Source organism: Cuculus canorus, chromosome 4 (assembly GCF_017976375.1).
Source record: "Cuculus canorus isolate bCucCan1 chromosome 4, bCucCan1.pri, whole genome shotgun sequence".
NCBI lineage: Eukaryota > Metazoa > Chordata > Aves > Cuculiformes > Cuculidae > Cuculus > Cuculus canorus.
Window position 1 is genome coordinate 30,348,622 of NC_071404.1, and position 27,425 is coordinate 30,376,046.

Genomic DNA, 27,425 nt, shown 5'->3' on the forward strand with positions numbered 1-27,425 from the left:
GCTCTGTCTTCTTTGCACCCTTTATGTCTTTCTACCTTGTTACATGGCCACGCAGGTATTGCTCAGAAGTACGGGCTTGTGGAATACTGCTCCTAGTCAGCTCAAATCTTTTTCATATTTTTGAGGTCTTCTCTTTTCTTTCTTATTTTCTTAACTTTCTTATTTTGGTTTGCACCTTGGAAGAGTATTCCTTGCAAGGCATGGCTGAAAATGATGGTGTAAGGAGATCTGGGAGAAGCCTCCACTCGTACTTCTACAACTACTGAAAACTAGGAGCTGAACATTTTTGCTGCTTATTTTTTCCTCAGACACCTAGCAGTTGTATGAAAATCACATTTTGCGATATCTTAGAGTTTCAGGACGTGATGCATGTCAACAATTATAGATAAGGTTACCAAAGCCTTTTTTATGGCAGGTTTCATGTTCTTCTTTTTGAGACATTATTTCCTAACTACAATTGTTACATTTTCTGTTATTTGTAGTGCTTTTAATTGCTAGTTCTGAATGTTAGCTACTTCTTTATCTCTCAAGATAGCATATAAGGAATTTAATTTTGACTGAGGAGTGAGAAAGCATTTTTCCCACTATGTTTGGGTGTTATTTTCCACATATGGATCAAGAACATGGTTTGCTCACTATATTTGGACATATAGGAGAGATGCACTTATTAGGATGGTGCATCCTAATGGATTAGCCTCTCCAGAAATAAAATTATCTCTGATACTCTTCTTATATGTTTTGTTAAGAACTGTGTAACTTGCAGAAACCTGGGAAAGGGCAGGTCAGATGTCATATTATATTTTAACACAGCACTAGGTCTGAGTTAGTAAGTTTCCTGAAATTATCTTTCAAGGTCCAAATCTTCCATGTTGGTGTCTTCAAGAATTTCCTTTACATTGAAATGTTTCCCTATCCACCTGCTTCCACTTCTTCCCCTGAGAAGAAAAAGAATGTTATTAAATAGAATGAAGAACTTTTCTGTTTGCTCGTTACTGCCAGGGGCATCTCCTTTTATGCTTGTTAAGCTTAGTTGTCAACAATGAGTGCGCTTTAAGTTTCTTTTTCTTGCACTTTGAAAAATGGAAGTTGGTATTATACCCAGAAGTTCAAAGTCCTTTGGATTCTGATTTTTCAAGAACAATAAACTAATTCAGAAGTTGTTCTGTTGCTCGCATGCTTCAAAACCTCAACCAGCAGAATGAAAGTTGACTGTCCGTAAAATGGCAGCCCCCGGTAGATTTATTGTTTCCCTTGGGATGAACGCAGGGCTATAGACCTGAAGTCTCTTGGTTACAGCAGGCTCTTTATTGCAGGTGCATTGAGCTCCCTAACTTCATTGTTCTGACAAAATACTCTTATTTGTAGCCGCCTGAGGACATAAGGTTGAATTAATATAACAATTACTATTTAAAAACTGTTAGGGTGCGGGAATGGGACAGTTGCTATAAAATCTTTGTCTGATACTTTTAGTTATACGCAAAATGAAGCATAGCAATCCCTAATGAGAATTGGAAACTTTTACATCATGGTTTTATTAAAAATGGCAAAATTGGTTTTGAAATTTTTCATGTAAACTCAAAATTAGTGAAACCAGAACAGAAATCAGTTAAAAATCTAATTTGGTTGCTCTGTGAAATTGTACAAGTTGTTTTCACCTGTTTAAGTTGTTCCTACTTTGCAGTCTATTACTACAGTTTGAATTTTTTTTTGTTAAGAAAGGGGTTTTTCATTAAAAAAAGGCATTTCATGTTTGTTTTTTTTTTCCAGAAAAATAGTTAAAGCTCATTTTTACATACTCTTGTTGAAGGAAAAGCAAAGTTATCGTAAGTTCTCATTTTAATTCTTAGAAGTTGTTAGTTTTTCCTTTGGGAAACTAGAGTCAAATGCTGCATTTTTATTTCAGCCAAAACTAGAGTAAAAACAGTGACATATTTTTCTTGAAATATAGTTGATTTAGAGCTGCAGGATGTGGCTGTTTGGAAGGGAAAATAAGAAAGCGTTGCCATTTCACTAGTTTGAAAGTGTAAAGAAAGACCATTTTGTATGAAAGTCTCAGAGGGAGATCCAAAGCTAATGAAAATTTCTCAGGTTGCAATATCTTTTTTTTCTTTTTTCTTTTTTTCTTAGACTGCAAACATCTCAAACCATTTACAAGAGATGTGGCAGGAGGGAATTGCTCAATTTATAAGCACTCTCAAAAGAGGGAAAACATGAAAATACTCTTAGGCTAGCCTAGAAAATGTGAACTAAAATTCTTTCTTTTCCCCTCATGCCTAGGTAGTCTGAGAGAAGAATGTTAACCACGGATCCCTAACAGTGTATTCTGATTTCTGATCATATATATTAAAGAAAAATCCCAATTTCAGAGAGAAAGCAAGACTGTGTGAAAGTAGAGAATACCACACTCCATCTTACAAAAAGGTAAGGAAATGTTTTTCTGCTGATCCTCTAACACTGTAAGTGATGTCTTCATTTAACAATTCATTAAGCTGAAGGCAGAAGTGAAAACTTAGGCAATAATTGAGTACTAAAGTACTTATTTTAACCCGCATGTTCTAACTTATAAACAGAAAAAAAGAGCTTTATCATATTAAAGGAAGAATGTGATGCATGCATTACTGTACTTAGAACTGCTTTTTGTATAGCTTTTCTGTGTATTCTGGAAAAAAAAAGAAAACAAGTACTGTATACAACAGCAAATATTGTCTTTCGTTTCAACTGCTGAAGTTATTCTTAGCCATGCAAAGATTTATGTAGTCTCCAGTCTACCAAGCAACTCTTGTTTTGCCAAGACAAATACACAGTGTCTTTGTAGAATGCTGCTGCCGGGAATTAGTGCTAAGTAGTAGGCCATCATTTAGGCTTTTATCAGAACAGATCTGCACTGTTTTCCTTTCTGTTTTGGATTGATTGGGGTTTTTTTGTAAAGTATTTACAACTCTACTTCCCTAGACGGTTCACTTCTACCAAGTACTGCAAGAGGCTGAAAACAGTTAGAATGTACTGTACTGTGCATGTTTCCTCTCAAGGTGGAATGACATCAGCATTTTTTTTTTGGCCTGGAAGAACATTTGAATTGCTATGATAGATAATGATTTCTTTCTAGAGCAGTCATACTGGAATGTGGTCCCAGGGCAGATATGTTCATCAATGATTTAATCTGCAAACACCCTACTCTGTCGTGCATTTCTATTAAAATGGATTCAGTGTCTATCTAGTGTAGCAATTATGTCTTTGCTTTTGCGCAAAACAATATGGTTCTGTTATTCAAAGATATTTATGTGGTACAGATCTGTCCTGGCTAACTAATATCACCCTGTAAATTAACAAAGACTATCAGTTAACTACCAGTCTTCCCTTACTTGTGACTATCTTGCCAAAATGTACATTTGACTGCTGTGTTATGTGGCAAAAGAATGAATGATATGTAGATACTGACAGCTCTTCTGAAATGATCAGCTAGAATACATTGTCTTGTTAAGAAAAAAGGTTCTGTTTTCTTGAGGCAGTCGTAGACTTGAGGACATTTTTCTATCATAAAAACCTACTACACCTCAGCTGAAGGTACACCAGTGTTTTTAAAATTCCAGCTTGTGAGATGTTTTCTCTCAATGTCTTATGGTTAGCATATGTTCTTGTTTTTTCAAAGCAGGAAGACACGAAGGTGCCACCACCAATGGCAAGTGCTCTTTGAACGCAGGATGCTTCCTATCTGCTCTCTAACCTCATGTTTCCTTGATACTTGTGTGTAAGGATTAGAGATCCTGAGCTATCTTTTGTTTCCTTTTAGTATGGTACGTTTCAAATAGCACATATTTTACTTTACCAAGTAAAACACAATACCAATTGGCTTAAAATACAAAGCAGTCAATGAGAGCTGTCAGTTGCAATATCCTCTTCAGACTGGATAATATTAATTTCATAAATAAAGCATATAAGACATATTTCTGTATAGAAGTTACATATAATTTTTTTCTAAGAGAATTAAAGCAATACATGTACATGGTGTTCTTTCATAACATGATTCCATATCCTGTTGATAGGATATTCTGCTTTTTGCTGCAGAAAATGAGGCCAAAACCTTAATAGGAAATAATTTGTACTATAAGTAGAGCTTTTGCTTTATCTGTAAGATTCTCTTTGTTGTAGTAATTTGTAAATGTTGTATTAGTCAGTTTTTAATAAGTTTACTGAGGCCTTGTATGGTTTTTTCCTAATGCTTACGGATTTTTGTAGCTCATTTTAACATTTCACATTTTCTAGGTTAAAATGTTTACAGTGTCAGACTTATATTTATTGGTGACTCTACCTTGTTTCTTCAGAGGCTTCAGTTTTCTTTTAAGACATACTTTCTGTTTTCATTCTTCAAAAAAAAGTGGAAGAATAGGAAAAGCTTTATTCTTTTGTGTTCTATTAAAGTTTCTGATTTGATTTCTATTATCCAAAGCTATTTTTTCTGCTTTATTGCATTAATTTCTTCTTAATTTTCCTCTTTTGCCTGTCTTGTTCTTTATGTTTGCCCAATTCAGACTTCTTTCTTACAAAACTGACTATGACTAAATTCCATTGTGTTCTTTCAGTCGCTTTAGTGGAAGTACGAACTGCAAGGATTTTATTAAATGAGTCACTGTGCAATAACCAGTTATGCAAGTAATTTATCTCTTTATTTTAATGAAGACGAGGTCCTTCCAAGATGGCAGAGACCTTGGTTTAGTCAACATTATGTTATAGCATTTCTTTATGATGCATTTTCTAGATTTCTAGAAATTTTCTGTGTTATACTTGCAATTAATTTTACTGAATAAGCCTCTTGCTGAAGTCTCTTGATTTGTAAACACTCTGCATATTATGAATGTAAATGAATTTTTTATCTTCTCAAATTTATTTGAGAAACAGACCTAAAGTCTTTCACTGTAAACACTCTGATTTCATGCTCTTATGCAACTCATCCTTAGCCTGCTTTCTTGCAGAACAATGTCACGTCCTCATTCTAGCCCAATATGAAAGTGACTCCATACACCTGCTCCTTTAATCTGAGGTGTTTGCTCCCCCAGTGTCTCTGGCCATGCAGGGCTGGGATCCGGAGTAGTGCGCTCTAGAGCTCAGCTGAGTAGTTCCATGCTCACATTATGTGAGAAAATCACCTGGACAACTAATTTGTGCTTACTCCAGCTACATCTGCCCACTGTGTGGCCCTCCCCACCTCCTCTGAAAGGTAATACTGTTATGGTGAAGAACAGAGTTATCCTTGATCGTCTCGCTTTGAAATAATGGTAAGGCCAAATGAAAAAACAAATGAAGAAAACAAGTCACCATGTCACATTTTTTCATGTTGCTTATGCTTCTCAATATATAACTTCACTAGTTAACTTCCACGTCAGCTCTGTTTACCCAGAAGCTACCCAGACTGCAAAACTTGTCTTCATAATTTTGCAAATATATATTTTTTTCTGCTTTTACTTCCCATAGATAAGCTGAATGGTATATCTGTGTTGAAATTAGAGCAGTACTTATGTTCAGTCTCTAGATGTCTATATGTTTTGAGTCTTCGTACTTAATATAGAATAAGAGATTTAGAAAAATTAATATAATAGCCTCTAAGGAAGAGCTAGTTTTTGTGAAATTATTTGATTGCACTAGTATTGCTTGGTTCTAATTAAATATGTTTCTTCATTTGAACTATCAAGCTATAATTGGAGTAAATTTTTTTTTTCTTGGTTAGATCCAATAGTTGCAAGCAAGATTTCCATGCTCACCAGAAGTATTTTTGAAGCAGCTTATATCTCAAAATGGGGCCCAAAAGGTGAAGCTTGACTAATTCTTGAGTTTTTTCGATATGTACAAAACCTCATAAGTAATTTTTTTTTCACAAGGTTAAAGCCATGATTGCAAAATTTAGATCAGTTTCTGTTTGGATTTTTATTTTGTGCTCCTGCTGATGATGGGAGTTTAAGCAATTAATTTAGGTTTTGATAACCTAGGTTACATTGTTCTGATCTCTTTGCTGAATTCTGAGAGAATATTAATGAAGAGTACTGTAGGCAAAATTATCTGAGGGATAAAGGGGATATATGCTTCTTCTGGAACTTTCAGAACTGGACCAATAAAAGGATTCTTTATATAGTTATTTTTTGCTGTATTGCTGCCTCTACATTAGGGTTTTAAAGTTTGAATTTGTATCTTGAAAGTACTCAGGAATTGCTTTTTTATATTTGGGACATATGAAAGCCGACACAAATCCCGATTTTACTTTGCTAAAGTGATGTTTGTGATGTTCTGCCTTAACCATACAGCAGTGGCTAAATAATCTTAGAAGCTCCAATTAGGAAAATAGGAAAAATTTCCTCACAGAAAAGGTTATGAAGAATTGGAACAGGTTTCCCAGAGAAGTGGTTGATTCACCATCCCTGGAAGTATGTAAAAGACATGTCATGTGGTGCTTAGGAACATGGCTTAGTGGTGGCCGTCACAGTGTAGATTAAGGTTTGGGTTTGATGACCTTAACAGATCTTTTCCAACCTAAATGACAGTATGATTCTGTGATTCTGTTCTGTAATTCAGGAAAAGAGAATTACATGCTTAATTTCAATATGATTTAGTGCTTCTGTGAGCTGGAAGCTCGCTATAGCCCTGGGCTTTAGTGGATGGAGAGATGTAGAGCTCTGTTGGAAATTCTAAAAGCTAAAGACGTGCACGTAGATATCACAGCTAGTTGTGATATGGCATGGGCTGACTATTCGCTCTGTACTGAATATAAAATTCCCTGTAGACTTCTTCCCCTCCATCTGAATGGATCAGCTGAAATGCAGCTCAGAGACTTACACAACTTCTAAAAAGCTGACCATGTGTACTTTGCTATTTTTATGTCATGTTTCATTGCACTTCCTGAACTTCTTGGAGATCTGTGATGTTCTGAACAGGCAATAGGCAGAGCTATTTTCAAGGCAAGGTCCTTCTTCAGCAGAAAAGTGAGCTGAACTCTTCTGTCATAGTTGGATAATGTTTTCTACTGCAGGGTCCTGCTGAGACTGCTAGTTTTTGTTGATACAATGCAGGATAAAACAATATCATACCCTGTTGTCTTTACTCTTTTTCTATATTGCATATGTTATTGCCTAAAAGTAAGACCCCTTCCCTGAAAAAAGAATGGTTCTGGAGATGAGGAAAACTATGAAAAATATTTAACCCAGAGGCAAATTTAACTGAAAAAAGCTCTTCAATGGCTTTTAAGCTCTTATTGTAATCTGCCTGTATGTTTTACAGAAGAAAAAGCCATTTTTAATGGCTATCATCTTGTTAGATCTGGCAGACATAATGTGTCATTATAATACTTCTACTGCCTATATTATATAGGATTATCTTTTATTGAGCCCATTAATGTAGTTGTTTACTCCTTGGTGAATCGAAGTATGGAAAACATGCAACTAGAGAATGCAATCTGAAGAAAATAATTGTCTGTAAAAACCTTTCTTTGTGCTTCTACAGCACCCAGGTAGCCAGTACAGTGCTTTATATTATAATACTGTTTATTATAATGTTTATTATAGTGTTCATTTATAGCTGTATTTGTTAATTGTGTTAAATAGAAATACCGCAAATATTATTAAAAGTATTTATTATATAAATATATAATCCTATTAGTTGTTTCCATTAGTGATCAGAGGACAGTAAGACTGAAAACATGTTCTGCGCAATGTGACTTCATCACAGGCCTCTACGATTCATTGGAGGTGTGACTTGCTGGTGTTGCTGCATTTTGTTACAAAGCACAGCTTTAATTTTCACATATGAAAGATTCGATAATGTAATGACTCTTGTACCCTCACAACACTGCTGCTGTATAGTTCAAAAAAAACTTTAAAATCTAAGACATTTTACTGCAAGAGCAGAGATTTAAAAATAAGGGAATCTTAAACTTGTGTTTGATTTCAAAATCTCAGTGGTTATACAAACGTGTTGTGCTGTATTTCTTGTTTCAGTAACATTTGAAATAAACAACCAACCAAACAAAAAAACCTCACCAAAAAACATGGCTGCAGCTGAAAGGGATTCTAACCAAAATATTCGCTCTAAGGTACTGGGTATTGATGATTCAGGTACTGTAAAAATAAACTGGGTTTGCGATTGTAAATTAAAGAGACAGAACACATTTTCATTTTATTTATAGGGGAAGTCTCTTCTTCATAAACTACTGCAAGGAATCTCCTTATGTTTGTCTCTCAAAATTGTGAAGCTGACCAAGCTGGTCTTGCAGTTCCTTCTTACCGCAGATGGGTCCCCCAGTGTCTTTCTTACGTGGTCTGGAGCATATTTGATTTCTTGGGCTAGCATGAGCCAAGTACTTGTAAAGGAAGTCCAAGTTACAGTGATTTACGGCAGAATTTGATTTAGTTTTTTCTTCCTTGCTTCCTTTTTTTTAAGCAATGTTCAGCTTAATTATAGTGTGCTGTGAACAAAAGTGTCCTAGAAACTAGCTATAAGAAAGTAATGCTGTGTTCAATTTATTTTGTTTTTCATCTTTTATGTGTTGGGCTGTTAATTTCATTATATTTCCGAGTACCTTGTCAAGGTGAATGTTCTTGTACTTGAGAAACTTTTCCTGATACTGAATCTAAACTCCCTAGCAACATTTTGTCCTAGAAAACAGAGACTCCTAAACAACTCCTTTCATCCTTCTATAGTGTCACAACAGAAATCAAAATTTTGTACTGAAAGATGAAACTATCTTTAAGGATTCAAAACATAATCTTTTCTGTTCCCAAACTTATGGGATTTCCTCTCTTAAACTATAAAAAGAAAGCTGCCATAAGGAAATCTCCAGTGATGGAAACACAGGAAGGACTACAGGAAACTAGATCATAAATAAAATAATTTTTTTAGGTTCCAGTTCAGGAAGTTGCTTGAGGATAAATTAAATCAAATTCTTCAGCTGGGGTTTTGGTGTCTTAGTTGCAGACACTGTTAGTGAAAACAATACCTTCTGTATATTTTACTTCTGCTGAAGTGTTACTAAGTAGGTTGAAGACCTCTTACTTTCTCTAGACCTATTCCCAGCTTTCTCCTGGAAACTAGCACCTTTGCAAGGAAACTGGCACAACAATTTTAAAATTAACAGATGCGATAACACATTTTAAAAGGTTGTCACATGCAAATGAGAGGCACTCATTGTCACCTATAACTTAATAATTTGTAATTCATATGAAGTACATAAGACAAATTTATATAGCTTTTGTGATGTCTGTACAAAGTTGTCAATGGACAAGGCTATAATTCAGTCAGTTGGAAGAGAGTATGAATATGTATGAATGAAGAGATACTGAACTTTTTTTATGTAAAGTTTGATTCTGAGGAGCATAAAACTTTTCCTAAAAAGACTGAAATGCCTCTTAATCTGCAAAGAAATCAGACAGTTGTTGAGCATGCATTACAGAAGCAGAAGTTAACAGCGTTTTCTCAGGCTTTAAAGATTTGTAATCAATATCAATTAACTAATAGTTAGGCAAGAAAGATCATCCAAGATTATTCTACCAATAGTGTTTATCGTATTAGTGCAACAGAACAGATCCAGGCTATTTGCCTTTCTTATGAGTGTTTGATTTTGTTGGTTGCAGCAGGATGTATGAACAGTAGAAAGACTTTATGGGGAGAGCCTGTGGTGTTTGTGTTAAAATAGAAGGTTGAGCTAAGGATGGAATGGGAGCAGGGATTTTTAGATGCCTGCACTAAATGCAAGTTTCTCTTTATGGTTTTAACAAGCTTGGAAAGACTGTGCAATGGTAGTTCTTAAGAGTTAAAATACTACTGAAAGTTCTCCCCAGAAAAGTCATCATACAAGCTCATAAACTGCCAGTGTTCTGCTAATTTCATAACCTTGACTTCAGAAATCCCCAAATCCACAAGACAGTGACTTTAATCTTTATTTAGAATTCGCATGTAACTAATCTTGTTTAAATCTCCTCTGACTCCTTATTTTCCTCCCCACTTTTTTCCTTCTGTCAGCCCTTCATCCTTCACCAGTTTGCTTTAAATGCCTAGGGTGGATGAGTCAGTGATTCCAATATGTATCTGCTGAGATACCATCTCCCTTTTAGCAATAGCAATATCATGCTTTAGCTCAGTAGGCAGTCATGCTTTCTGAGCGATTTTGACATCTGGAACTTTCTTTTATTAGATATTGATGGCTACATCCTCTCTGTTTCAGAAAAGTATCATCTCTGGGGTCTTTTTTTTTTAAAAAAAAACTGTAGGTATCTGGAATAAAAAACGCTGACAAGCCAAAATACTGGGTGAAAAGGAGATTGTTAGTGGTATTATGGCAGTGGTACCTGAGTGCTGGAACAGGCATAAGATGCTTCTGAAGCACCATAAATGCCACAGTTGCTTCATGGTTTGAAGCTGAAACCACCCACTCTTATTAGGGATCTCTGATTTGGAAAGGGTGAAAAGGAAGGGAACATCTTTCTCCTTCTCTCTCTTGATCTGTAAAGCCAGGAGAAAGCTGGGAGGGTAACACATGGTGGTATTGTTCTGTGTGCATTTTTTTCTAATTGGCTGAAGTATTGAAAATGCTTCTGTCTCTTTAAAATGGTGTGGTATTTTGTGCTGTGACTACTGCTGAACGTGAAGTTATTTGAGCAAAGAGAATAACTTCGTGTGTATTGAGGTGTGACATGACCTCATTATCCCTAAATATGCTCCTGTTTTGTAGCACTTCTTATTCAGCTGTACTCTTTCAGCTGCTGGAGTGTTTTTATTTCTGCGCTGGTTGTTTAAGAGAATTTTTTTGGAAATGTCAAAACTGCAGCAGCATAAATTGGTTAGTTGAGCCAACCTGGTAGACATTTAGCCTCTCATAGATAAGCCAATAATGGAACAAGATTAAACAGGGTTTGTGGCTTAATAAAGTAAAAGAAGCAACATTACCATTTTTTACTTTGGTGCAAGGCTGTTGATTAATACAAGAGATGCCTCTTTCCAGATGAAAGTTCTGGTAAAGACATTAAAAATATCATTTTTTCTTCACTTGCACAAAAGTCAGGGCTTCAAAGAGGTGTTGTGCTGAAAACTGTGGTAAATTGGCTTTCCCTGTCTGCCCTCAGAAGAGTGTCATGGGGAGTGCTCATAGGCACTCTGCAATCAGTGCTTGCTCTGGGACAGAGGCCACATCCCTGGGGAGACAGCTGCTCCCATTGACCCTTTGTGGTTTTGCTGCTGCTGATGACTGTGCTGTTGGGTCTGGAAATGGAGCACCTGTCTGCTCACACGAAAACAAAAATATATTTCTCAAAGTTGACTCAGTGGGCACCAGGTGGCCTTGCTGGTCGTTACCAAGTAGAATTTGCTTGAAGAAGCAGATTAGTGGTGAATGACTGTAGATACCATTACAAAATGCTATGTATTGTCAAAATTCTTGAGAGTTTTCATTTGGACCTCCAGCATTTAAGGGACACATGAGAAACAAGAGTCTAGCTATGTTGCTTAAGAGCTCTCTTTATTGCCTCCTCAGTAGTTCCCTGGGATGAATTTTGTCTAAGTAATGCATCCCTCTTTTATATCATTAACCACTCTTCACAAATTTCCTGACTTCCAGTGAGTGAAGTGGGTTTTGCTTGGTTCATTGTCTGCCACTCTCTTCTACTTGATTTACCTTAGTAGCTTCAGTATTCTCCACTGACTGCGTGTAGCTTGGAGTACTGGAGCAAGTTGGTAGTCTGCAGGATTTTTAACAGCAGGTAAGATATCTGACCAAGTGTGTTACTGAAGTTTAAGGTCTAATGCCAAATCTGTACTTGCATTAATAACTTCCAATAACTACAATTATGTATGACAAGGTTTGAGCAATCTCACTGCCTTGGTTTTCTGCTGCATCCAAAATAGGTCAATATGAAGTATGAAGTCAGCTAAGTTGGCAAGAAAGTACAAACGTTTCACTTTGGCATCAGTGGATGGCATCACTGCCAATTGAGTAATGTGAATTATTTAATTACTCTCTGCATAACAAAACGTAAAAACAAAACACCCTATGTACCTAAATTTTTGTTGGATATGACAAGAATTGGAGTTGTTTGCAAAATAACTAGGATGGTTTAAATGTCTATTGCATTACACTTTTCTACTAATAAAACCAATTGAAAAAAAAAGATTTCTTTTTCTCTTTAAACCATGACTACATGGAGTTTAGTCTTGCCACTTCACCTTTAAATCTTCTTTCATTTAATGTTGAAAAGCTTGTATTTCAATTTTCATCCCTGCTTAAATAGACAAAGACTGTGGCACTGGTGGCAGGCAGTTTGGGTGTGACTGAGATAATGCTGATTTTGGGAAGTTACAGAGAGAGTGGTTTCTGCCTCTTCACTATAGGGTTGTCCATCACTTGTCTTCATGCCTGTTGTCCGAGTGATGCTGTTCCTCAGCTGTTACTACAAAACGTCCTTTGGTCTTGTTTGACAATTAAGCACTGCTAATTAAGCCCCTCCTAGTGGGAGGTGTCCCTGCCCATGGCACAGGGTTAGAACTAGATCATATTTAAGGTCCCTTCCAACCTGAACTATTCTATGATTCTATGATAATTCTCCTCAGCTAGGAGATTGTTTCATGGTCATTCCTGCATCTCCAACTTTGATGCCAGATTAGGCTATACCTCTAAGAGGTACTTCTTGACATCTATGCTTTTCAGTATTGTAATGTTCATCTGTTGGTCTCCAAATTGGATCTCAGTCATGGGGTTTGAAATGATAAAGCTGTAAAGTACTTGAATAGCTGCAGAATGTGCCCAGGGGAGTGATGACAGGTGTGATCCACAGACCATTTGCTCAGGTAAATATGCAACCTTTCTGATGGTCCTGAGCTCTTCTTCTGTAATTCACACCAAGCTCTCTTGGTGTGAATTAATCCTGGCTTGCTGGCTATTAAAAGAGGGATGCTAGATCTAATGTAGTGCTATGGAAGGAAGGCTTGAGGGGCTTGAGTGAAGTGATTTACTTGCTTCAGGGAATTTTGTTCTGTCAGCTGCAGGAGTGGAGAAGCAGCCCTTTGGGATGGGTCAAAAAGCCATGCATTTTTTCAGACCAGAGAAGTTTCATTTTTCTATTATTCTTTTTTCTTCCCTTTTTCTTTTTTTTAACTCTTTTTAATTAAAAGTGAAATGCAGTGAAAGTCATTCTCTTGGCTCCTGGGAATGTTTCAATAATGTAATAAAATGCATCCCTAAAGAAAGAAGTCACTAAAATCATTATCACACATAAGCCTTGACATATGTACCAGTGTGAGATACCTCAGAGGAGAGAGAGACAGGAGGATATTACTCTCAAGTTTTTTCTCTTTTCTCTTCTCTTCTCTTCTCTTCTCTTCTCTTCTCTTCTCTTCTCTTCTCTTCTCTTCTCTTCTCTTCTCTTCTCTTCTCTTTTTCAGTTTGATGCCGTTTGCCCATGTTTTGGGGAAATGATTCTGAAAGTCTGTTTCCAGTGCTTAGCACAATGAGTCTGCTAAGCAGCCTGGGATTCTTAAATGTTCTTAAATTCTCCAAATAAACTAATAATGTGTTTTTAATTGATTTACAGAGAGCAATTTAAGAAATCAAGTATTATTGAATGCACTATGTACAATAGATTACTTACAATTTTCCTCTGCTAAACTTTATCTTACTGGCTTCATAAGTCTCTATGGTTAATGCAAGCACTAAAGACCTCTGTTTATACCAGATGACAACCGTAAACATATTTGGTTTCACATTAAGAAATTGCAGTCTTTCTCTAGATACTGTGTTTGTGAGAAGCAGTTTTTGGTCTAAACATGTTTAGGATGTGGAGGCCTAAGCTTAGCCACTTGTTGTTGCTTGTCTTTGGGTAAAACTTGTAAGACATGATTTTAAACAAACACAGTGCAAGAATTGAAAAGACAACATTAACAAATCTCATGTAGAGAATTTTACTGGATTATAAGCTACTCGGTTCCCAGGAGATTGGAAAATTAGACCACCCATTCACTTGTATGCCAAACTATAGATCTGTGAGCCTAGCTTTACCGGGTATATTTTCCCTCAAATCCTGGTTGCAAAGATCTATTCATGGAAGACTGGCATCTCTGCAAAAGGAGCTACTGGAGCCATGGAAGTTTTACCTACAGCACAGAGAAATACCGAACTCTGGCTCAGCCCTGTCTTGACTGAGAACTGCATAATGAAGTCTTTTTTTAGATTTTATATTCAAAACTTTATTGCTTTCCAAGAGAGATTTTCATCATTGTTGCTTCTTTTATGTCAGTAATATAGAGTGCTTAATGCTTGTTTCCATTTCATAGTACTATAAGATGCTTCAGAAAATATCAGTATCTGGCACAGTTTTTCTTGGAAAACGCAGCCTCCAGATTTCAAGGTAGTATTTTACATTGAACTGTTCTTTTGAAGTTAAAAACATGGATGATAAAATAATAACAGGATTTTTCTGACTTCTTAAAAACTGCTGCTGTTATTCAAAGCACCTGTAAAGAGTTGCCTAGTATTCAGGTATATTTATTTGCCATCGTGGAAAAGGTAAGCTATTTTTGGCTTTGTGGCTGGGAGAGACTGAACAAAAAGCAGTTATATAAACTAATGCACCAAATGCATATCACATGAAAGATCAGCTGGGAAGAGTTCACTATCAACCTGAAATCACCTTGGGTCTTGCTAGTTAAAACCTCCCTTAATGTTTTCCTTAGGGAGAGTGGTAAATAAAAAGAGTGCTGAAATACGTGCTCTGCTTGATTTGTAAGGCTGTTCCTGCAAGCTTCTTGTCATGTTACAATGTGTCCTTCGGAGTTCTCTATAAAAAAGCCAAACTCTTCTCTTTGGTGATTTTATGGCTTTTGTTTCTTCCTTAGAGAAGATCAAGTCTGGAGTTTCTCTGACTTCGTCTGAAATTGTAGGCATGATCAATTTGTTTAGGAAACCTTGTAAGTACTTGGCTGATTCTGTAGATCATGGAGCACATGGTGTCCTGTCATTCGAAAGCTCACTGTTAAGTTTTTGTGGCTTAGTCGAGTACTTTCAGCGGGGAGCTGGCTGAGGGGAAAATGTGCTATGCTTAATTGTTTTCAAGCAGGAGCTGCTGCTAATGTATATGCTGCTTTTGTCCATTTTTATGGCAGTCTTAATAAAGAACGTATGTCTGAAGCTGAGTCAAATCCAAACCAAAGAGGTTATTCTGGTTTACGTTTTTGCAAGTAATTCCCTGTGGCATCACTGGGAGCTATTTGCACTACTGTGGGAAACTTGATTCCCCCGGTTTGTGTTATGTCAGATGTTGTGCTCTACCATTCCTTTTGAGATGGTCATTTTAACTGATGAGTTTAAAATTTATGGATTTAAATTTTGAAGTAAATACAAAAGCATGTTCTCATTTAGGATAATCTGGATTATTTTTTAAAGGTGTCAAAAAGCTTGCTGTTTTTAAATCTTTCTACTGTAGCTCTGATTTCAATATGTTTTCTTATGTTAGTTGTCAAATATTACTTTTCAGTTGCATTGATGCTAACTTACAGTATTTCATCTTTATTTCTTGCATTAGATTTGCAGACATTATTTGACAAAATCAGCTTTTATTCAAGTTAAATGATGTGAATGGACTGAAGCAGTATTAAGTTTCTACCTATGTATAAATACCAAGCATGCTATCATGCAGTGATGTTGGATTCATGTGGTGTCCTTCTGTTTACCTATTTGTTGGGGGGGACTGGGGAGTTGGGGGGTGGCATGGGGAGAATGGTTGGCCAAAGTGTTTATAACCAACACAATTTTCTTTCAACATGAGATGATGGCTAACATCTTAACGTGACAAAAGCTTTAGTCTGTTTTCAGGTTTCCTGATCATAACTCTATTACTGTTTGGAAGTAAATAGTATCTCTGTTTCCACTGGATTTTATGATGTTCCACGTGAACTTGTGCTACTGAAAAGGTATTAAGAATAGAAAAGGTTCTTGTTTGATTCACTATTTATGCTTCAGAACAAGATGTACAGTTCCTCTATCACTGATGGTCGGGTCAAATTCTCTCCCAGGGAAAGAAAGGAGGGAGGAAGGAATGTAAAAAACATTTACTTCTCAACAAGTATTTTAGTTGGCTTTAATTATGGCTTTAAAGGGTGGAAGAAATAAGAACACTTACTTTGCATGCACTATTGAGGAATTCATGTAGGAAGAAGAGACACAAGCATTTCAAATACCTGGCTAGTTCTCTGTTGTCATCTGTTAATAATTCACATGGCCCTTTCATTTGTATTTTGTTGAGAAAAAGAGCAGGTTTGAAATATAAAGAAGGTCTTAACTTCCTTTGCAAAGGAGTGGGAGTACAGTGTGTCCATTCAGTACAAAGAAAAGAATTTACGTGTGTGAAGTTTTCAGACTTTTTTTGTTTTCTTTTTTTAGGCAACTTCACCAAAGGCATTGTGGGAAGGAAACTCTGTTTTTCATGTGGTTTTTACACTTGCGTTAGCTATTATTAGTTAAGTAATAACTGAGCTGCAAATTCCAGGCCCAGACTTCCCCAGAATCTGGTGGCTGCTTTTATAGAAAACCATTTGCTATACAATTACCACCAAATAAAATGGTGCATCACTGTCTTGTCTTATACCGGGGTTTGTGTTCAGTCACTGTGTAGCGCTACTGTAAAGACTTAAAAATCCCTGGCACCCATCTGTGGGGGATGAATCTGATTCAATGTCATGTGAGTCTTCTCTGAAGGTTGCTGTTCTGGGAAACCTGTATCCACAGCTGCTGCCTTCTTTAATAGAGAAAGGATTGGCTAAAATATATTTGGTTTCCCCGAGGCTACCTGTGTTTCATTCAATCTGGATAAGATTAAAAATAGAAAGGTAGAGAATATCTACAGTTTGCCAGCCTTCTAGCAGAGGTGAGTGATGACAATTCTGCATGCCTTGGTGATCTTGTTCACAGAATATGCTTCTGTGCTAGGGTTTTGTTTGGCCTTTGTTTTCAGTCCCTTTTCTATCCTAGAATGTGGAATGGTTTCTGAACTCTCTCACTCACAGCAAACTTTCTCTCCCAAAATTGGTAAAAAGCAAATTTGGAAAATACTATGGTATTGAAATCTTGTTGGTAATATCTTACTTGGGATACTTGTTTGTTTCTGATTCCTTAAGAAGCTTACAGTTTAAATAAGAGATAAGTATGACTGACTTACCTTACTTCTGCATAAGTACTAACAGAACTCTAAAAAAATTATAACATGGACATAGGTGATGTGTACATTTACAAGTACTCTGGATAGGATAGCAATGCTTTTTATACACGGAACATGAAGTTTTAATAGCTCATGGGTGGAGACAACCACTAATTGGCTAACCAGTCATTTTTAGCAAAGGCATTAATCATTAATTGTATCTGTTTTATAAGATTTCTATTAGAAAAGTTGGAATGCATGGTCTGACTGCCTGTCCCCATGGGTCAGGACTGAATTTCGAATTACTTCTCTGTTGCTTGAGCAGCCCAGCTGCTATTGAAATGCGACACTCAGCTAGATGGAATTCTTGTCTGCACCAATTTTGCTATGCCTGCATTATTTTTTCTTAATTACCAAACAGCTTACACTTAATGAGGTGCAATTCATCGGTACCTTTTGCTTTGCTACATATGTAAAATTATACTTTCAGTAAAATGCTTCATGAACTAATTAGAGAGCTTGACTCAGTGTAGGTGGAAGACTTCTGTCCTCTAGTTTACTGCTTCCTTATTAAATAGCAAGATTAATATCTTGTGTCCTCACTCGAAAGATGCGATCTCTTCATGTTCTTCTGTTCCCATAGCAGACTACATTTAATTCTTATTCTGGAATGCTGTTTCCCTAAATGATATGTCCGCTCTTGTCTCCAGAGCAGAGCACTTGTCCCATTTCACAATATAGCCTAAGGCAGGGACAACCAGCTGCTCTGTTCTTATGTTTGCCCCAGCTGACTACTCAGGTGCTGGAGGATGTAAGAGGCTGACTCTGAAAAGGGTGCTTGGGATATCCTGAAGAACAGGTACAAACAAACCTTACCAGTCTAATGGCATGGTCCAGGGAGGCAGGGCAGAGAAGCACAGCTATTCACAGTGAGGTCAGGTCCTCAAAGACTTACTACCTCTGGCTTGTGAGCTCTGGAACATTCCAGCAGGAAAGAGCAGAGTCCTGCAAGGCTGCCTTGGTAGCTGTGCCCTTGCCCATCAGCACCTTGAAGTGCTTACAGCTGCCTTGATTTTACCCACTGTAGGTCTTTGATCAAAAGCTAAGATGTTTGCCTTTTAAAAAAAGGGCAAAATAACCCTCCTCCCCTGCAATTTGGGCTTGTTCTGCTAGAGGCCAAGTTATTCTGGTGATGACTGTGTGTAAATTACCCAGGACCAACATCTCTGGAGCTGCTGCTTGGTGACCTGTCACGTTGTGAGTAAGCACTGTGTTTCCGCCACAGCTGCAAAGGGTGATGCTGTCTTTGGGAGAGTTTCTTTTACTGAAGATTGTAAGGACTTTTTTACAGGCAGTTTTTATAGCAGATGGTTTAAGCAAACAAACATTTGTTGTTATGAGGAAGTAACATGGGTTGTCTGTTTCATCCTGTTCTTTTCTGAGATGTATATCTCAAATTTCCTTTTCTTATGCTTGGTCTCGATGATCTTAAAGGTCTCTTCCAACCTAAATGATTCTGTGATTCTGTAAGGTCTTGCATGCTTTTTCACAGCCATCCATTCTGCTGTCTTCCTTAGTCCTGGTTAAATTTCAGATCCTTTGGTTAAAGGTCATTTGGCCTCTTTCACAGTGATGTGCAATGCATGTGCGGGAACACGCTGCCAGGCTGAGACACTCTCCAGCCAGTAAGCCTTGCAGCAGTTGCATGGGTATACCTGTTGCCTGGGCACCTCAAATTGGAACAATTATGGGTAGATAACCTGCTTTCAGTTTCTATCCAGTGTCCCTTTCCAGTTTGCTCTGAATGATTTATTATGATAAAATTGGGGAAAACACTGAAATATGCTTTTGAAAAAATTTAGTAAAATATTATTATAAATTTTTTTTATAAGCACTTCAAATAATTTTGTTACAAAGTAGTAAAATCTCATTGCTTTCTTATTTTCTGTTTTTGGGTTAAGTGGTTATCCAAATACTATCTGCATTGCCTTAACCGTGCCTGGAGATTTAGGATACAATGAGGGTAATACATTTACAGGAGTCTATTTACCAAAATCAAATACACGCTTGAAAACCTTTTAGTCATGTTTGACTGTAGTTTCCAAGCTAGCACCCTCAAAGTAAGTAGCAGCTGCGCTCCTATTAATGAAGATGGATATGTAATGCCAGGTAGCTGCATGTATTCTTCCCTGGATTTTTCTTTTCCAGACTCATCAGTAATCTGCAATATGTAAGTATATGATAAATTTCACATACAGAAATGTGTCTATGCTTATTTTAATTTAGGATTTGTTGAAATGTTATTAAAATAGTGAATTCCCAGGCAATACAGCAGATTATTAGTCACTAGTTAATTTTCAGTTTACAGTTTGAAATACTTAAACTCAAAATTGTCTGTGCGAGTCAGTCAGCCAGAGAGCAGATGTACATAGTATTAACTGTGACTAAACAAAGCAGCTAGAAATGCATTTGTCCAGAGTAGCAGACATTTGTTTCAGCAAACAAATTGTGAACAATCCGTATCCTGGCATATAGGTCATGCCTTTGGTTTATAAAAGCTAGTAAATCAAGCCAGACTGAAAACCAGAAGATAAGGAGGGAGATTGTGCCCCTTTTGAAGCACAGTCACTTCTCTGTCTCCTGTTTGGTTGTTATGTGCTGTGGTTGTGCAGTTTGTGGTTTGGCTCCAAATAATTTAACAGAAAAGCATGAAAAGGAGAAACTGTTGTTCCCCTTCCGATTGAGACATATTCTCTGATGAAAAATCCTGGAGATCTGCATTGGCATTACAAAGTGTTCCTGCCGCAGCTGGTGACTGGCATTTTGCTGTCTTCCATATAATAGCAAATCTTATTCTTTAAAACTGAAAAAGAGGGGACGAAGGGGTGGGAGGAGCCTGAGCTTAACTTGTACATTGTACAAGGTTACATTCGTATAACTGACAGTACTGTCATTTCATCTACCTAAAATAAATAGTTCTTTCCTCTGACTGTCCTGGGTGGGCGTTACAGCGCATATGGCTTTTGGGCTTTAGCTTTGCTGTTTAAAGAAGTATCAAGATTAGCACAGTCATTTAGAGCATCAGGATTTTTCAAAAAAATGCAGCAAAAATACCTGGCCTGGGGACCTGGGGATCTGACAGAGGGACAACACAGACCGCTGAAATCACTGTTCTCTTAGCCTAGGACTTTCAGCTATAAATGTTAACTACGCAAAGAAACAATTACTGTTGTTTCCATACTCACACTTGACAGTTCAGAAGTGATTGGGTGAGGAAGGCTTCATGAAGTGCAACCTGAATTTTCTTCATCTCAACCTCAAAATGCATCAAGGAAAGGGATGTCTGCATCTCTTAAGGCTAGTTGGTCACATAATGGAAACTGGTTACTCTTCTAAACTTTTCTTTTGGCTTGCTTTTTTGGTACTGTTACAATTCTTTCAAACTTCCGTGTGCTGCTATAAGACTGCATGGTGCTTTACAGAGGTGGAAAAACTGTTTCAGCTGCTGTATGATTGTAATCTAGGTAAATTAAGAATAGGTAAGAGGCAAGTAAAAAAAGATTAAAACTAGATAATTAATCACCTCTTCTCTGCCTCTACCCCTTTCCCACCTTTGCTCTCTGCAGCTTCTTTTACTGTGATTGCTCACGAGCCTTAACTTTTACAAGTGGAGCAGAGCTATCAGGTGAAGGAGTGTTTAATGCACGGTGGCAGGAAGCCAACAGTGTCAGAGAAGGAGTTAGGGAAGGCAGCTAAATACAGTTTGTTCAGCAGGGCTTCCCCTGAATCTCATTTTGAACTTCCTTCAACTGGACAGGCAGGTTATCAATTTCTGTAGCAAGTTGCTTGCAAGAATCCAAAATATGCTTCAGCCACGTGGGAAACAGAAGTTCAGAGCTGCCAAAATCGATTCTTGCATCCATCCATGCCTGACATTCAGACCCTGTAAGCGGTGCATGAGTAGGGGTAAAGCCTCTCTGACCACAGTGAAGATCTACCCAGGTCTGGCATGTTTAGGTATTCCAAGGATCTGTGGCTATATCTCTTGCTTGTATGCCCAGGAGGGGAATCTTGTTGCTGAACAGAAGAATAGAAAATGTCTCAGTGTAGTGCCTGCTGTCCCTGAGGAGAGGAGTAATCTGGGCTTTTGTTCAATGTATGTAGTGAAAGCTGCTTGGACAGTGGAAAAATCAAATGCTGGATAACCAGGCAAACTCACAAACTCAGGGCAGCTGCCCAGAATTTTAATCTGGCTACAATTAATGTCAATTTGTGCAAAGAGGATTTGTTCATCAGAAGGAATAAATGAGCCTGGAGGAACAGTTGAGAATGGAGAGCATGCAGCAGAAAGAGGAGAGGCTGTGAGGAGGGGAATGTATTCCTCTGTCTTGGCTCCGCAGAGCTCTGGCAGAAGAGGTGGCTTCTTGGCTTTAGAGGGGAACACTGAACAGGTTCTTCACTTCCTGTGTTGCTGACTGATGTTATTTCCCACAATGTTTTGGAGATATGCCAGTCTGGGGAATGAATGCCATGATTCCCTCTGATCACCTTGCCCAGCAGAATAAGGTGGCTGAGGTTTGGCTTTCTTCAGGAAAAAAAATCTAATCAAAACAGAAACCTTTCCAGCTTCTTAATTCTCTTCACTGTGATTTTCACCATGCAATCATTCACTTCTTAATTTGCTATTTTACCAAAATTGCCTGAAGGATTTCTGAATGCCATGGCTTATGCCATGGTTCTTTTCTTAAGGAATAGTTGATTTTCTTTACCGTGCTACCCATCTGTAAACCACGACAGCAAGGAGTTTAATTCACACAATTGTGTGAAATTGGAGATGGCCACAAGTGTGTTAGTTCTTTTAGACACATTGAGCCTGAGTTTAGATTTGCCTTGGCTTCCAGGTCACTCAAATATGGGGGGTTTATCTCATTTCAGAATTTCTGAGAATCCAACCAATCAGATATTCCTTATGACTAGGGACTAAAAGAGTTCGCAAAATGAAAATTTAACTCTCTTAGTTTCATCTGACCTACTTGAAATATGTTGTCAGTTCACGTGAACGGCAAGGGTAAAATTCATACATACATTTGTCATTGTAAAAGTACATTAAACTGAAACTGTGCGAAAACAAAAAAAAGAAAAATCACTTTAAGCCTTTCTTTTACACTTGCCAGTCACAGTGAATGAAAAAGCATTTTTATCTGCTGGTTTCTTTCATTGTTTAACATTGTTCTGAGTAGTGACATTACTTTGAAAGTGCTCCATAAATTGCTCCTTCTTTAACAGGTGCAAAAAATGGGAAGTGGTATGAATACAAAAGTTGACCAGTGCATACTGGTTGACATATAAAGTTGACCAGGACTTGCCTGAAGGGCAGAAAAAAGCAGTTTCTGTAAAAGTCCCCTGCAAGAATGATTTTAGCAATTTAAGCGTAAGATCCTTGCCTTGTCAGCAGCTTGTGCCAGCCTTGAGGAGGGACAAATGACTGCCAGTGTCTGGGGAGAGGCAGCATAGAGGTGTTTTCCTGGTTCAAGTTATACTCCTTGGACTTTGGACCGTTCCACAGTGGGGCCTCAGGCAAATCACTTTGCTTTGGGAGGCTTATCCTTCCATCTGCAACTCAGCCAGTAGTTCCATTTTTAAATGTTTTGAGCAGGAATTGTCTCATATAGGAGACAAATTTGCAGAGGAAATCCCATGGTTTACAATTTTTTTCCTCTGAGAAGGAAATAATGAGCCAACATCTCTTTACTGCCTTGATCTCAAGTGCTTAATGCAGATCTGGAAACCTCAGATAAAACCCAGCATACCAAAAGGGTCTCCCATGAATAACTTCAGTTAATAAGTCTTGACCTAGTAAAATAAAACTTTCTCCCTTCTGTTACATAATAGATGAATGTTTTGTTGGTGAATCAGAAGCTATTGCGGTCTCTTCCTTTCTAAAAGTCTCACATGCATCACTGAGCTCAGATCTATTATAAGCAGGTTTTATCTTATCCCATATGTTCTGCAAGGCAGCCCAGCACCTCAGTATCATCTATTGCATTTACTTAACCATTTCACAAATATCTTTATTAACTCTGCTGCCTGCTGTCACTGTGCTCAAGATGCTTATCCCAAGTTGTTTTAAAACCCCCTGACTACTCACTCTGTAACCTCTACCTGGGGCTTCCTCTCTGGAAAACTGGGAAAAAAGGAAACTCCCTGGCCCCAGTACTGTTTGCTGCTGAAGTTTGTACTGATTTTCTCATACTGTCTTCCTTGTTGGGAGTCCCCACTGTCCCCAGCCTACCCCAAAGTTACCTGCCTGCTCTAGTTTTGGCTGCGTTTTTCAGAGAGCAGTGTCTTCCCTATCCCAAAGGTGCTGCCCCAGGCTGGCAGTGGGGTGGATTAGGGAGGCAGGATATTGGTGTTGAAATGAAGGGTTGGGTAAGAAACATAAGGCTTTCTGACCTCTAGGAGCAGTCACTGTGATACTTAATAAATATAATAGCACAGAAATACGAAGACTGACTGGGAAGGATTCAATTTACAGATGGGGAAAACAGAAGCTGAAAAGAAACGGAGGTGAAACTCTTTCCAGAATAAATGAGAGTGAAGAAGTGGATAGGATCAGCATTTACTTGGCTCTAGTTCTTCTGTTTGATGTCATCTAAACACTTTAAAACAGCTCTTTACTACTTCTCTTCATTAATATCACTTCCTTTCCACTAAAGACCACTGGGCCAACCCTTGTGCAGCAGAGGTTAACTCCTTTTGCCTTGAAGTAAGTAAAATAAGGTTTTACTTTTACTGTTACTTTCTTGTTGTGTCAAAAGAAGTGTTGAAATAGTTCTTTCCTTTCTCTGGATGATAAAGTGTATTATATGGTGTTTGAATCTTAATAGACTCTATTATGCTTATTCATAGGCATTTCCTAGCAGCTGACTCTCTCAGCTACATATAGCTTCTTTGGAAGATACAGTCTTTAGGAGAAATCAAAATGGCAAATGGGCAGTTGTTTACAGAAATGCCTTTGCTTCTGCAGGTGGCAAGGGAAAATTAGATGTTTCTGGAAGGTAAGATTGGTTCTTGCTGTGTTATGGATACTTTAGGTAGCATTACTAGTTTATATCAGGTAATCCAAGAATACCTCACCTTCTCTGTGGGACAAGGTTTACAAGAAATAGTATCTCTTATAAGATCACTTGATACTCTTGGAAAAACAGGCAAGCATTGGTATGCAATTTTTCCTTTGCTTTGCCTAGGTGTTTCATGAGACTGTTGTGGCTGCTCCAATTTGTCGCCTTTGATCACTCTCCATCTTGTTTTCATTAAATGTTTCTCAGGTATTGATTTCATCTCTGGTTATGTTATCTCATCTTATATCTGTCAGCATGGGACTTATTCCGTACTGTCCACTTCACGAATGTCTCATGCAGTTTAACTCATTACTGAGAAGTTATGTTATTGAATCTGAGCATTGGTCTTTTTATATCAGTCTTTATTCCTTTTGTGTTATTCTAAATGTTTCCTTGAGCTCTTTAGTGTTTGTGTCTGCTTTGCTTATCCAGACTGTGTCCATATATCAACCCCAGCTTGTTTTTTTTAGTTACACGTGGAAGAGAGAGTAATGGACTGAGAGCAATGGTCATGGAGGCAGAAACAATCAGAAATCAACTTTCCCTGTTAAATCTGATAGACCACAATAGGGACAGGACCTCATGCCTGTTTTAAAGTGTGGGAACATGATTAAGCATAGCAGAGTATGCCCTGCTCCTTCTTGTTCCCAGACAATTTGTTCCCTTTCCTGAAGGAGTGGATACACCTCTCCTGGGACTGCTGCTCCCAGCTTCGAACGCATATGTATTGGCAATAATGAGCAGCTCTGAGGACTCACAGAAATGAATGTACTGAGACATGGAGTGGGTGGGAAAGCTGGAGGCAAGTGCTGATCCCAGTTTGCATGGGAATGCTCTGTGCCCTATAAGAACAGATTGGGCCGGGGGGGAGGGACAGGACAGCTATTTTGGTGGGGACCTGAAAAGCAAAGAAATTTGTGCAGGTGCATGGCCAAACCAGGACTCAACAGGGCAGTGCTTATGGTGGTGGCTCTCCTGAGTTATTTTTAAAAGAGCATGACAAAGCATACCATTACCTTAAAATCAAGGTGGGATTTTTTTATTACTGATACTGGCAATATATGTCATAACAGTCTTCTTCTGCTGCAGAGATGTGATAAGAGATGTCAGTCAACTTAACCCTTTGAACAGAATTTTCTAGTTCCCTTTCTTGCCTTGGCTGCTGTATTGTGCCTGCAGTCCCATCACCCATCTGCCCTCTCCTTGCCATGCAGTTCATAATGCCACGTGCATGTGTATTTCTATTCTCTAAAGTCTTCACAGACATTCCTATTCAATTAATAATTCATATCCTTATTAATCTAGCTTATTACATCATATTTTATAGCAATTAAATTCACTGACAAGGAACATGTTGTTTTGGAGACAGCCTCTGTGCAGTATTTCATACCACAGATAGGAATTACAGACAGGCGCTGCATTTCACAAAGTGGACAAATGTCTGTGAAACCTCCTCAATTCCCATTGCAAAACCAAGGTTAGAAAAATCTTGATCACAATAACTTCAACTTTAAAAATTTACTTTAAATCCTGCTTTTATTTATATCTTTCCACCTACTATCTGATACACTTTCTTGATCGGCCCTGCTCGGGGAGGTCTGCCCCCCCTCCCCCCCCCCATGGGTTTTCTCACCTACGCTACTGTGAGTATCCCAGTCACCACAGTAAGGAGGAAAAGCTGCAAGGAACTAACACCTTGTTACATCTTTAGGTGTCTCTTCTATGATTATGTAAGACTTTCTGTTTCTCAGGTGAAGCTTGATCTGCTTGAAAATTACTTTTCAAATATTTCCAGTGGTGTTGACATTTCCTCTGTCCCATCCAGTCATTATCCCACCCAATCATTTAAATCTCTTCCATCTATAAGAGCAGCAGTTAAATCTCTGTTTGACTTGTGCCTGCCTTGAGGGCTCTGTGTAGTTTTTGGAAAGTGTCACAGCCTTGGAATCCCAGTGGATTTGGGTAATACTTGAGTTGTTGAGTTGTCTTGTAACTACAAGTTATCTTACAGGGATTTGTCAGCTGGTGTGTTGCCAAGACTTTGCCAGCTGGAGTCCAAAGGCCGTGCCAGATTACTGGCAATAAAGTCCATTGCACCAGCCTTCATCTTTCTTGGAGAGTGCTTTAGAGTGAAAGAGAGAGTTTGAGAGGAATAGCTGCTCCTATCAGTCTCTCATGCAGCTTAACTCATTGCTGAGAAGTTATGTTTGAGTTGGAGCATCAGTCTTTTTTTATGTCAATCTCTACTCCTTTTATGTTATCCTAAATGTAGTTAGGAGTGGAGGGACTGTGTGCTGTCCTCATGATGCTGATGCACTTCGCTGTAATTGGCTCTGAGTTTGGCACTCTGTGTCTTTATGCAGTTGACAAATTATATGGCAGGTTAAAGATTATTCTAATCTGCTCTGTTACCCTTCTGGAATAAGCTGAGAAGGGAGCATTTACCATATGTGCTGTGATATTCTAGCTTGTGTATCCAACCTTGTTTATCTGTCTCCCTCACACCTCATGTTCTTCTGTGATTGAAAACTGATTTACTGTTAACTGTTTGCAGTGATTTGAACAAGAGAGGCTTGTCAAAAAAGCAGGAAAATGTTTGACTGCTGATTTCCAGTGTTCTCCTAAGGCTGGACCTGTAGGATTCCCATTCAAGTGATTAAGGAGAGAGGCAAATGGCCCATGTAAGCAGACTTCTTTCCTGGCTGTCTCGGCAATTGGCCTTGACACAAGTCAACAGCCTTGGATAGCTCAACCTTCAGCCCTTCCTATCCTATTATTTTCTTTCTGCGGTATAGATAGACAGGAGGGAGGAGTAATATTCGAGCTGTAGCATTAGGGGCTCAAAAGGCTTTTTTGCAGGGCATTGCTTGTTACATTACTAATATTTGGATTACTCTTTGTACTCTTTTTTTTTTTTTTTAATTGTTATAGGAAGCATGTAGGTGATATCATCCCACATCTTCCTCCGTAAGATCTTGTGAAAAATTTACATCAGTAGACTTTGTCTTAGTGGTCAGGCATTTCCTCCTTAGAAACCTGGAAGAGCTGGCTGCTCCTTACCTCTGCGCTGGCAGGATAGGGAATAGCATGTGCACCCTGTGCAGGGAAGAGTGTTCATTGGTTTTGCAATGAGTCACAAAGCCTAATT

The 27,425-nt window shown here is 38.1% G+C and overlaps 1 protein-coding gene across 6 annotated transcripts in view; it reads left to right on the top strand.

The window, feature by feature from the left end:
* CRACD (capping protein inhibiting regulator of actin dynamics) overlaps window positions 1-27,425 on the top strand; it is a 121,918-nt gene that overhangs the window by 53,112 nt on the left and 41,381 nt on the right. For 5 of the 6 annotated variants that reach the window (XM_054064680.1, XM_054064682.1, XM_054064683.1 and 2 more), the window contains exons 2-3: window positions 2,278-2,421; window positions 14,860-14,931. In XM_054064680.1, the coding sequence (XP_053920655.1) occupies window positions 14,907-14,931 (25 nt within the window). In that variant the 5' untranslated portion in view covers window positions 2,278-2,421; window positions 14,860-14,906. The remainder of the gene's footprint in view (window positions 1-2,277; window positions 2,422-14,859; window positions 14,932-27,425) is intronic. The other variant, XM_054064686.1, reaches the window with a different exon arrangement.